Source organism: Simochromis diagramma, unplaced genomic scaffold (genome assembly GCF_900408965.1).
Source record: "Simochromis diagramma unplaced genomic scaffold, fSimDia1.1 OVJJ01000596.1, whole genome shotgun sequence".
In the NCBI taxonomy this organism is placed as follows: Eukaryota; Metazoa; Chordata; class Actinopteri; order Cichliformes; family Cichlidae; genus Simochromis; species Simochromis diagramma.
In genome coordinates, this window is record NW_024387245.1 from 17,260,362 (window position 1) to 17,272,527 (window position 12,166).

General features: G+C 38.6%; 1 protein-coding gene across 1 annotated transcript in view; it reads left to right on the forward strand.

The window, feature by feature from the left end:
* Nucleotides 1-5,451, forward strand: part of galt (galactose-1-phosphate uridylyltransferase) — a 37,013-nt gene extending 31,562 nt beyond the window's left edge. The window contains exons 10-11 of the mRNA XM_040000132.1: nt 4,521-4,675; nt 5,096-5,451. Of these exons, the coding sequence (XP_039856066.1) occupies nt 4,521-4,675; nt 5,096-5,146 (206 nt within the window). The 3' untranslated portion in view covers nt 5,147-5,451. The remainder of the gene's footprint in view (nt 1-4,520; nt 4,676-5,095) is intronic.
* The last annotated feature ends 6,715 nt before the right edge of the window (nt 5,452-12,166 follow it).

The window sequence follows — 12,166 nt, forward strand, 5'->3', positions numbered from 1 at the left end:
CTGCCTGAATATTTCCCTGAGTATACCAGCCAGTTTATTTTTTTACGGAGGTGCTTCGTGAATGTACTGGCTGATAGTAACCTGTGCTTTAGAAAGTAAAGGAAATACATTACATACTGTGAGTCAAGCCACAGAAATGTCCTTGCATTGTGTTCAAGCTGGGGCAGAGGTTAGCAGAGTGCAGTGATGCGATGAGGTGATGAATGGCAGAAAGGACTGTAGTGCTATCATGGCTGAGTGGACAGAGTGATCCTTGTATAAGCTAAAGGTTGTCGGTTCAATCCTTGCAGCACCTGTGCCCTGTGAGTTGTTTTACTGAAAGGAAATCTCACTGCTCACTGACTGTATGTAAGAAGGCAAAATCAATATTTTATTAATGATGACCAAAACTACTGTATTCCCATCAGTCTCATCTGGTCTTTGCATTTAGTAAGTAACCAAGTAACACATTAAATTAATACTGAGACACAGTACCTGTCAGACATCAGTTTTCCTTTCTCAATACATGAAATTATAAAGTTAGCATTGTCCTTGTGAGCATATCAGTATGCTAAATTTAGCATTTAGCTTAAAGGTCAACTCTACTGCTATTTGGTCTGTTGTAATTCCCCATTTTTTTTTTATTTTTGTTGTGACTTGTGTCTTCTTCCATTAGCATCCTCAGACCAGGGAAGGGTTTGATAGCAATCTGACTGGAAATAATAAACACAAGGTTAAAATGTATTATTTTGATTAGTCAAGAAAGAATTCAGAAATCTGTTATGTTCCAGAGAGCCAGTTTTTGGTCCATAAATATCTCTTGACAGATCAGTTTCAGAAAATGAAATCCTGTATTTTTAAGACCTACCACCTGAGTTGTCATGCTATCATTTTTTCTAAAGGAGGTCACTAGGAACAAGGCAGCCCACATGAAAGATAGTTTTAAAAGGCGAGATGAAACACTCCCACCCAAACTGCAGTGTGGTGAAAAGGACAGAGGGCACCAGAGGACACAGTCATCGAATCACTTTCTTCTTTTTATTTTATTTGATATCAAATCTTTGAAGCACTCTAAAGTTGCCTATGGTGAAAGATCCCACAGATCTTGTGTTAAGTTTTGACTTTAATCTTCTAGTCTGTTTCATTTCTTAGAGTCTAAAAGACTCAGGTCAAGTTAAAGCAATGTGTTGAAGGTTGTAAGCAGGGACTCAGTAGCTGCACCTTCATTTTTTAGCAAACAGAATGACTTTTATACATTGGAGAGTTGTCTCAGTTTAACAATTAAGACACAGCATTTCAAAATTAGGCCTTTAAATATTAGAATATTAAGCTAATACATATTTTGTTCGGTTTTGTAGTGTGCACTTAGCCAAAAACCTATAGCCAGGTTTTTATTTACACATTCTGTACTTGCAGACAATTAGGGGATTAAATGCCTGCCTGTTTCCTGCTATGTTTTCTATCTCTTGAAAGATTTCAGAGAGTTATGAATGCTTTGTCAACATGGTGCATTGTACTTTTTTCCACATGCCATTCACATCAGCATACTTTTAACTTTTGTTCTATGCAAACTTGCTTCAGTTTAAACATATTTAAAATAGACAGCTCATTTCAGATCAATGACATTTCAGTTGAATTTAAACCTGGACTTTTCCCCCCCTTACCCTCAATTTTTTATGTTTGTGCAGTTCTTTGGTGGATTATTTTAAGCATTATATGATTTAAAACATATAGTTAAATCACTGACCCCAAGCTTTCTAGTCCCATAGGCAACAACTTTACTTTAAACTTTGTTTACTTTAAACACACTGACCTCTCACTCTATATATACAGCACATAGCTTACATATCAGTTTCTAGCTGTTTCTTTATTTTAGTTAATTTGGCAGAAGCCAGCTCTTATTATTTAGTGCTGGGCTTATTAGAGTCAGAGTGGTGACACAGAAAGATGGAGGACTGGGTGGATTCTGTTTGATTCACCTGGGAAATAATACATTATATTAAACTACCTTTCTGTTCCTTCAGGAGGCTTGCAGAGAGATGTGCAGCGCATCACAGACAATATTACCAGGCTGAGTAAAGGACTTGAACACAGATTGAGGCAGACATAGTATGCAGGGTAACAGTGATGTATGGTAGTCGTAAAACATCTGTCAGATATATAGTGTTATTGCTTGTCTTTGAAAATTACACTGCTAACTGTTCTGATTTGTGGCCCCATATCCAGGAATATCTGTAACTTTGTTAACTGTGAAATAATGCACCCAGTAATATACTGAAACGCATGCCAGCAGAGCAAACACACGCAAAGACGATTTAAAACTAGGTAATTGTCTTCTAATAGGAACATCTGTCTCTATTCATTCTTTATCTGACTGCTTCAGGCTTTTCTTTGTTCCTCCTTTTTTTCCTCCCCCATCCATTAGTTTTTTTATGTCGCCCTCCTGTCATCTGTATCTGTGTCTGATCAGACCCCGTTGTCAGGAAACTCACTCAAAAGGAGAAGCTTTCCTTGCGAATACAATGTCCCAAGGGATAATTCATACTTCTTTTGCAAAGATATGTGCCACTGCATGTTTTTCTTCCCTGATCACTTAATTAGCTTGCAGTAAGATACAAAAAATTATTTAAATGCTTCACTCATAAATCAGTGAGTATGTATTGTTGGTCTTGGCACTTAGGGGATTTAGAGACTCGATGTAATAACACAAATGTTTTTGGAATTTTCTGCAAGTTTTATAAATTTACATATGCAGATGGTAGCAAATTAAAGGCAAAAGGCAGAATTAAATGGGAGACAAACATGATGAGTGCAAATGATTGAATGATCATGAAAGTTATGGTAATTACAGGCTATTGCTTTTGTGAGTCACCAGATCTCAAGCCATCTGAACAGCAACAGGAAGCACATTTGCACACTTTTTTCTTTAAATCAGAAAGCATGTCCTCACAAAAGCCCAAGTTGGAGGGAAGTTTTTGCTTCTGTTACACTACATCATGGGTTATTCTTTAATTTACCATGTTAGTTAACTGATTGTTAAGCTGTTGTGAGCTGGCTGTGCATATTTTTACCTTTTAGAGTTCTTGATTGTGCTCTCGTCAATGTGTGAGTGTGCTTGTGTATTTATTTGTTTTGTAGTTTCACAGGCACACTGAGGAAATAAATAATAAGATACTTTGCTAGGTACACATGATCCACTGGTGGTCTGTTTCAGAAACTCATGATCTCTTGGGATTTTTCCACACAACCATCTCTAGAGGTTACAGAGAAAGGTATGAAAAAGAGAAAATATCTAAACAAAAACGCCAAATGAAATGACCAAACTGGCTGCTCAGCTAAGAACAGGACACTAATGCTACATTTTGCACAGGCTCATTAAATTAGATGGTGGGAAATTGGAAAAATGGTCACTGGTCAAATGAGTCTCGATTTTTGCTGCAGCATTTGTATATTAGGGTCTTAGGAATTTGGTATGAACAACATGAAAGCATAGATCCACCCATCTTGTATCAATTGTTCAGGCTGTTGGTGTTGATAGACTGCTTTCAATAACACATCATGTCACAAAGCTCATCGTTACTGGTTTTTATGACAACAACAATGAGTTCAGTGTACTCACATGGCCTCCACAGTCACCAAATCTGAAACCAATGCAGTACTTTTGGTACGTAATGGACATAATGGACCAAAATACTTGAGGATCTTGTGGAATCAGTGCCACAGAGGCAGTCCTGAAGGGAGGGGGTCCAACCCCTACTAACAAGTTGTACATAACAAAGAGGCCAGTGAGTGTATTTTAACATGCAGTGTCATACTGTCCTTCAAAAATTACAGTTCTTAGACTTGAAACATGGTGTCTTAACATGAAAATATGAAGGAGCAGGCATTCATGACTCTTCCACCAAGCCCTTGATGTGATATGTCATATATATTTTTCATGGCTGCTTAGCATAGGCATCCTTTTTGTACTTTGATTTGCCTTCTTGATTTTCCATGTCACTGCTAGACCAGACTGGCTCTCACAGAAACGAGCATAAACAATTTCACCACAACAGACCAACAGTTTAACATTATATTGTCAGTGAAAACTCAGCTCCCATTTGTAGCTTTTATTCTTGTTCTTCAGATTGATCCTACACAAGGTTCTTCGGGATCTGTGGACCTATCAATATGAAAGCATCAGTATGCATATACAGAAAGTCTCAGGTCTCTAGGGTTGTGGAAAAAGTTGAACATTGGCAACCTTAATCTTTCTGAATAATCTGTAGTCTCAATCTGTAGCAGGGGTGTGGTCTCTGGCTCCGCTGCTGTGGAGGGGTGGTGCAGTGGGCTCGAGGGTCAGTGCCACCGTGGTTGGCAGGGCAGCTGCTGCCACTCAGTAATCAGTTTCTCCCTATTTCAGTGATGCAGGGGCTCGAGAGGGGAGCTGAGTCTGGAGTGGAGAAGCAGCTGAAAAGCTGAGCTCCCACCTGAGGCTGGGCGGGGTCCATTCATTTCACACAATCCAACTCAAGATTCTCTTCTGTCTTCTTTTTTTCCAGGAGCGCCTACTGGCCCATATTTAAAAGCAGATAACTCCCACTGGCAGCTTCATGCTCACTACTACCCACCTCTGCTGCGTTCAGCAACAGTTAAGAAGTTTATGGTGGGTTATGAGATGCTCGCCCAGGAGCAAAGAGATCTCACCCCTGAACAGGTGATACATTTATGCACATGCATTCATACCGAGCAGAGAACATGAACTTTTGATTTTTCTCATCTCTATTGAGCCTATCCAGACTACAGTCAAATGTCATAGTAACTATTTTTTACTCAAAGCTTCCTATAGTGAGTAACTACTGCAAGGAGAAGCTCAGCATCATAAACTGAATAATATTCAATTAAAAGTCAAAGTTGTGACTGTTAATATGGGACTGACACCTTAATTTTTGATTTACAAATGTTTACAAATATTCATTTTGGAGATAAAAAGCTAATGTCTTTAAATCAAAAGAAGAAAAAACATGAGTACAGGATCCCCCTGATTCATGCTGTTGCTTTGAAAATGCATAGAACTCCATAAAATCGCATAAAAACTATGTCAAACTGCATAATAACTTTGTGTTTGTTGCCTTAGGCTGCCGAGAAGCTAAGAAACCTGCCAGAAGAGCACTATAAAACCAGATAGATCCATGAAAACCAGAGCAAGAAAGGCACTGAATTGTAACAAACGGTGTGAAGGTTGGAAGACGTGTATTTAAAAGATTTGTTATTTTAAAAAAAACAAAAGGCATTTGCAAGAGACAAAACCCCGTCTCAGAGTTACATGTTTAAGTACCATATCCGACACAGGGCCGAAAGCTTTTTCTACATGCACCAATCAAAGGAATATGTGAATATTTTCTATTTTCAGTACACATGCACAAAATTTGGTACTGGATTTCTGACTGTAATAAAGGACTTTAAATAAAATGTGTGTGAAACCTCTCCAAACCGTATTCTCCCCTTCCTCACATCCCTTCTGTTAAATACTTACAAACATTTGTTTGGTTATATTGGAAAGTGTTCAGCCACAAAAGCATTTCCTCAACAAAAACACAGTTTTGTTAGTAGTATTGAAAAACTGGGCTAGGTCTAAGACTGTGCTACTCTTATTTTCATTATTTTTTATTTTTATTTTTTTTTAATCATAACGTCTTAACATTCAACACTGAAAAGTTATCCTTTTTTCTGATACTAAATCTATGGTCAGTGGTGATGTGGGACAAATTTCCATTGAGCTATTAGAGGACTCGTGAAATAAAATGTTCTACCTGCTACTGAATGAAACACAACAGTAAGTACTGTACTCTTCACATGTTAAATGAGGTGTGCTCTCACTATGATAACAGTAGATGGTACTGTTGTTTAAAAAGTAAGGGGGGTGATTTGGTTTAGGCTGAGACTTTGACAAGGCTTTAGTTAAAAACCATTACCTTCCCAGTCTCTTTTTCTGGTTTTGATGTAGCCAAAACCTTTACAGTAGTGAACATTGCCATTCTCCTTAGAGAATTTATCAACAGTGAGTATGACTTTGCTAAAGTCCTTCTTTGATCCCATTTTATTATTAATGATTGATTGAAAATGGGGGCTGTAGGTCTTTTTCAGTTGTGGAGAAGAACGAATGGCACAGTGTGTAGCTACAGAACATTAGAGCAGGGTATTTGTATTCATACCATAGTGCTGCACACGATAATTCCCATTGCAGACATTCATTATTCAGCTTCTTAAAAAATTACTGCAGTGTCACAACGGGACTTGCTCATCTTTACTTCCTAAACACGTTTCTTTTTATTGGGATAATCAGCGTTGCCTTAAAACAGAGCCAAATAGCTGATAATTAGCAGAAAACCACACAAATTGCCACATGCTGTGTTCTGGGGAAAGTGTTGTTTCATGATCATGCCGCGTTCCCCCTTCATTATGCAGTAAGCAAGCGGAGTTTGTCTGTGCCTGCAAATCCACAAGAGGATGAACCCAACAGTGTCAGAAAGCATTGCCGGTACTCATAGGAGTTAAAATAATTGTTTTTCCCTAGTAAATGTAAATCTTTTTAGGTGTTATCTGGTGCTTAGAACTGATTAGATATTAAACTAGTGTGGTGGAAAATCAGTATATTTTAATTAAGATATTTAGCATCATAGATAAAACAATTCTTCATCTGTTTAAAGTCACTTTAGCAAATGTATCAGTTTCACTAAAACTTAGCATGCAATCATGTTGTATTCCTCGACAGCAACTATGAAAATCCAACAGTATGAAACTGTAACAGCATGAAAATCCAAGAAAAATATGGTTTGACAGAATGAATCTTTCAAAGCAAGACAAAAGGGGTCATACTTGCTTAACAAGTTGCACAAACATTTAAAACCTGCAGAAGCACAGCAAACTGCAACACATGGTGGATCGCTGTTTTCCTTTGTTTTTTAAGCTCCTCAAACTCATTTACTTTAATTAGAATGTACCATGTACCTAGGTGAGCACACGTTGTACTAAACACATAGGGGAACATTAGCCAAGAGTTCTCAAAGCCTGCTGGAATCCAAATTTGGCTACAGAAACACAAACATACACTTTAAAGCATCAACACAGGAGTAAATAAACTTGCTTCAAAACAGTTTTCCTTCCTTCCCCCACTTGTCAGCAGTCAACAAGTGACTTCCTGTCACTTGCTGCTAAGAAAAACTGATGATGTGCAACCGTTTTCATCATGGCTGAGTGAAGCAAAAGCAAATATCATCACACATTACCAGAGTGGTACCTTTAAGGACATCATAACCTGTTAATGTTATGTTAATGAGTTACTTATCTCCTTTTCCACACACTGTGCAGCATTTTTGTCTGTAGGCTGGCAGCCGGAATATGCTGTTGCATTTAAGAGGAAACATCAAACATGAATCCAGCAATGTCAGTGTCAATTAGATAAAATAAAATCATCTTTCCATCAGTTTTTCTTTCCATCAATAGAGCAGCTACTTCCCCCTCAGTCAAGCATAGAAGTGGATTTCAGGCATGCACAAAAACATTGGCTATATTTGCACACGCAATGTCAAATAAGCAATATCAGCTACAGACACACATCACTTTCATTATTTGTACTGCTTCCACTCAACCTCAGCTTCAGTTTTTCTATAAATATTAATGTCGATTCCAGGTTTTCTTAAATGTTATGGTTGAGCAGTAGAGATGTAGGTGTAGTTTATAAACAGAGAGGTTCTTTGGAGTCATGGTTGCTGGTGAGCTTGTGTGTGAGTGTATAACCCTTTTTATGTACTGTGACAGACCTCATTCATTCAGGTCAATATTTATCCAGTCCTCCAGGCTCACCATGGATCCCCTTCTCATCTCTTTCATCACTCCTTTGAGACTCTCTGAGTGTGTGTGTGTGTGTTTGTTGACAATATATATTTTCTATCTCCACACACAAAGAGGAGTCTGTGTTTGTGTCTTACCCTTGTGAATCTCCTTACTGGCGGAGGAAAGAGGATAGGTTGGCTTCTGTGCCAAATTGTTGTCGCTTGTCTTTTGCAGGCGTTCTGGTAGAGAATTGTTCTCCCAGTGCTAGCTATTGATGCCAAACGAAATCTGGTTAGTAGGCTGTAATTTGCATGGCCCTGTTGTATCAACATTTTTGTGTGTTTTTAAAAAATTAAGCAGTAGGCAAAATAATTATTGATTAAAAGACTGGATGTGATATCAGGAAGATGTGCATGACTTCCCAGTAGAATACAGTGAAACGGCATTCATAGTTTACACAGAACTGTGTTGATTTGGTTTAATGTTCAAGGTTCTTTATTCGTCACATGCATGTCAAGTTTGTGATGCTTGCAGTCAATTGGGTGCATGTCTTTACCAGATTTTTAGGAAAATTACAAAAATGTCAAGCCGTTAGCACTAAAGGGGTCACCAACTCAACAAAATTCATCTCATGGAAATAAAAAATGTGTGTGCAACTGGTCACAGGTTGATAGTCCAAAAAAAAGAGCTCGTGAACAGATCCAGCTATCATATTTGGCATTCTAATGTGATCCCGCTTTCCTTTGGCTAAAGCACCAGTCAATTTAGGATGCAAATTCAGGTTGGCAAAAGAGTTTATTTCAAAAGATTTTATTGAAGAATTTGGAACCCACTCCCCACTCATCTGCTGGCTGACCAGAGAGAGTGAAATAAATCCAGGCATCGCTAACAGCTCAGCAGACTCCAATTAGAGGGCAGCGTGAGCAGGTCTCTCACCTGCTAATCTGTCACCTCACTGGGTGCTGTAGATCCTGAGATGAAACAGAAGAAGGGGATGCAGGGGGATAGAAAGGTAAGGAGGAGAGCACACACACACAAAACATAATAAGGATGAGGAGGAGGTTGTGGCAACAGTTTCTGAGGACACCGCAGAGTTACTTAATTAGATTTTGAAAAAATAAAACTAAAAATTCACTTCCCACATGCTGCAGCCTAAAAAAAAATTACAATTTCAATTTATTGTTACATAAGGTTGTTCATTTTTATTGGCTATTGAATTTGATTTTGTTATATTGCAGGATGTTCCTGCAATTTGTTCCATTTTATAGTCTGAGTCCCTTTTTTTCTTTTATGGGGCTCTGACATGTCACCCTCCCACTCATCTGTGCCTGACCACATCAGCTGTGTTTCCTTTGCACTTAGCTCAGCACAGCTCTGACATATTATTGCCTTATAAATGTGCTTTCATTATAACAAACAGTTTCCTGCATGACCAGCAAACACTGGGATTCATTTGGAGTCATGTTTCTGCAAGCAGTTTCTACGTTCCTGTGGGATGCTTGTTGCTAACATGGTCTCAGCTGGGTTGTGGAGATCAAGGAGTACAATGTAAAGGTTATTAAACCAAAATGATAGTACTACAGTATGTATCACCACTGATGGGAGGGGGTGGGGGGTCTACACTGTTTTTTGATTCACTGGTAGTTGTATGTGTTGAACTTAAGTCATGTGGAAATTATTTGTTGATGCCTTTGCACAGCTTTTTATTCTTGCGGCTTGTGGCAGCAGCAGCAGCTTGTGGTGTTTCTGACTGACCGTGCAAATTAATTTTGAGAATTAACACCAGTGACACTTGTTAGTTATCCTTTTTTAAAGCTCCTGCAGTGCCAGAGGAGACAAATGATAAAACGTGGTAGTCTTTTGTGCCCATAAACTACAAGAATAAAAGATAAATCTCTCAAAGACAAAATGGACTTTGGTTTTAGCAGTTTTGACAAAGCTGGGAAAGTGGTCAAACTTGGGCACCTTGGATAAATATGCATCCTCTTTTTCATGCTTTTCATCACTTTGTTGAGTCTTTTGTTGTGCATATTTCTGTATTACAGATGTATTAAAAGGTCGCCCTTACTGCACTACCGAGAAGCTTTTGTTTTAGATAAAGGAAAGTCAAGACATAAGGGACATGTCTGTTAACTGAAAAGGAATTTCTTATAATTACACTTTTCATTGTGTTTTCACCTTTATTTATTTATTTATTGTTCCTTAGAGCTTAATTTTAAATCAGGTCAACAACAAAGCTGAGAACTCTCACGGTTCCTAAACCCATGCAGTTCTTCTTTTTTTATTGCCTAAGATTTGCAGTGTTAAAAAAAAATGCTATTTGAATAAATATGATGAAAAGAAACATGGGAAAGATCACAACAGAAAGACTGTTGTGTGTCCATCTCATTTAAGTTTCTTAATATTAATTCTGAATTAATAATTCTGAATTAATAATTCTAGCTAATTCTGCTCTGTCAAAGTTTTTCAGACATACAGTGACTTATCTCTGCCTTAGAGGTCTTAAAAATACAGAAATGAATAAATAAATAAACGATTAACTAAATGAAATAAATACATAGATCAGACCAGCAACAGAATTCGGACAGAGCTGAAAACTTTCACAGTTGGGTCCCGGAGCCATGCAGAGCTGCCATAATGAAAATGAACAAAAAGTGATGGCTTCTACAGCATGCAGGGAGTTTTTAGTGTGACAATGAAAACACTGCTTTGAAAAGATGCAGCAGAATCAGTGTACAAAAGTACATAAATAAATAAAATAAACAAACAAGAGAGACGGGAGTTGTGACAGAAAAGCCAATCAGCTGATCGTTGATCAGTTTCATGATTGAAGTAGCAACAGGAGAGGGAGGGAGAGAGAAGAAGCAGTCGCTCCATATATTGGTTGTTAAGCTTAATGTGGAAATGCTTTACGAACATTCAGAGATGAACTTACACACTTGCTTTACTTCTCTTGGATAGCTTTCTCCGAGATGAAATGTTGGTTTGGAAGCACGTAGCGAGGCTCCAAATGCTCAACCAGACCACCGACAGGTCTTGCACGCCACAGCTGCTCTATCATGAGAGGCACACTGCTCCTATGTGCTAAGGTCATGAGCTGGGTTACACTGTCTCGCTAGTTTGTGAGGCACTTTTGTGATATTTAATGGATCGGATTACATTTTTTATTTCTTATCCGATATCCGATCCAGTAATTTAGGTCAGTATCGGACCGATACCGATACGTAATATCGGATCGGTCCATCTCTAGTTTTTACATCTAATTGTCTACTCTTTATATAGATGAGCTGTTAATGAACAACAGGGGGCAGTAAGAGATTTTAAAACAATGTTGGTAAACCACATGACAGACTAAGATTATAAACAAAAATTCTGGGTAATACTCATCTGAAATAAATTCCCAATGCAGCTATGAGTGGAGAGTCAGGGAGATCACAGCTGCTTATCTCAGATTAGATCTGAGACTTTTTGAATGGAAAAATGTTGTTATAACTCTGGATGATAGCCAGTGTGGTCTTCTGCTGCTGTAGCCCAACCTCAGGAAATCACATGATAGGGTGGGGCCTTGGCTGATTGTGACCTACACCCATTTTAACACCTTGGCTCGTCTGATTAGGTAGAGGATCATTAGGGGGTCCATGGCCCTCTTGGGGGGGCACTCCACCATTTGACCCTAGAACTGAAGAAGTTTCTAAGATGAGAGGTGAAACGTCTTCAAGCAACTTAAAGAAGTCCAGACGTTTTTCTTTGCAAGCTCCTTTGACTCCTTAGACCAGCGGTTCCCAACTTTTTTTGCGCCACGGACCGGTTTATGCCTGACAACATTTTCACGGACCGGCTTTTAAGGTGTCGCGGATAAATACAACAAAATAAAACTAGTACCGGTACAGAAAAAAATAAGATTTATTCATAACACATGTGAAAAGACAGAGGAAAACCGAGTTAACGATAAAAACGATAACAAAATAACGCTAAAAACCAATAAAAACCCCGAAAACCATACATTTCACACCTGGTACCGGTCCGTGGCCCGGGGGTTGGAGACCGCTGCCTTAGACTACCTGGATGACTGAGAACCTTCACAGACTGCAGCCCATGTGCTTAAAGGTTTGATATGTTGTGCATTCAGAGATGCTCTTCCACATTCTTGCTTGTAACAAGAGGTTATTTAAGTTGCTGTAGCCTTCCTATCAGCAATCTGTCCATTCTCCTCTGACCTCAACAAGGTGTTATTTTCCCCAGAAAACTGACTCTGACTGACTGTGTAGGAAAATCCCAAATGATCAAAAGTGTCTGAAGTACTCAGACAAACCCCCTTAACAACCATGCCACATTCAAAAGGACTTTCCATTGCACAAAGTAATTTTGGGCA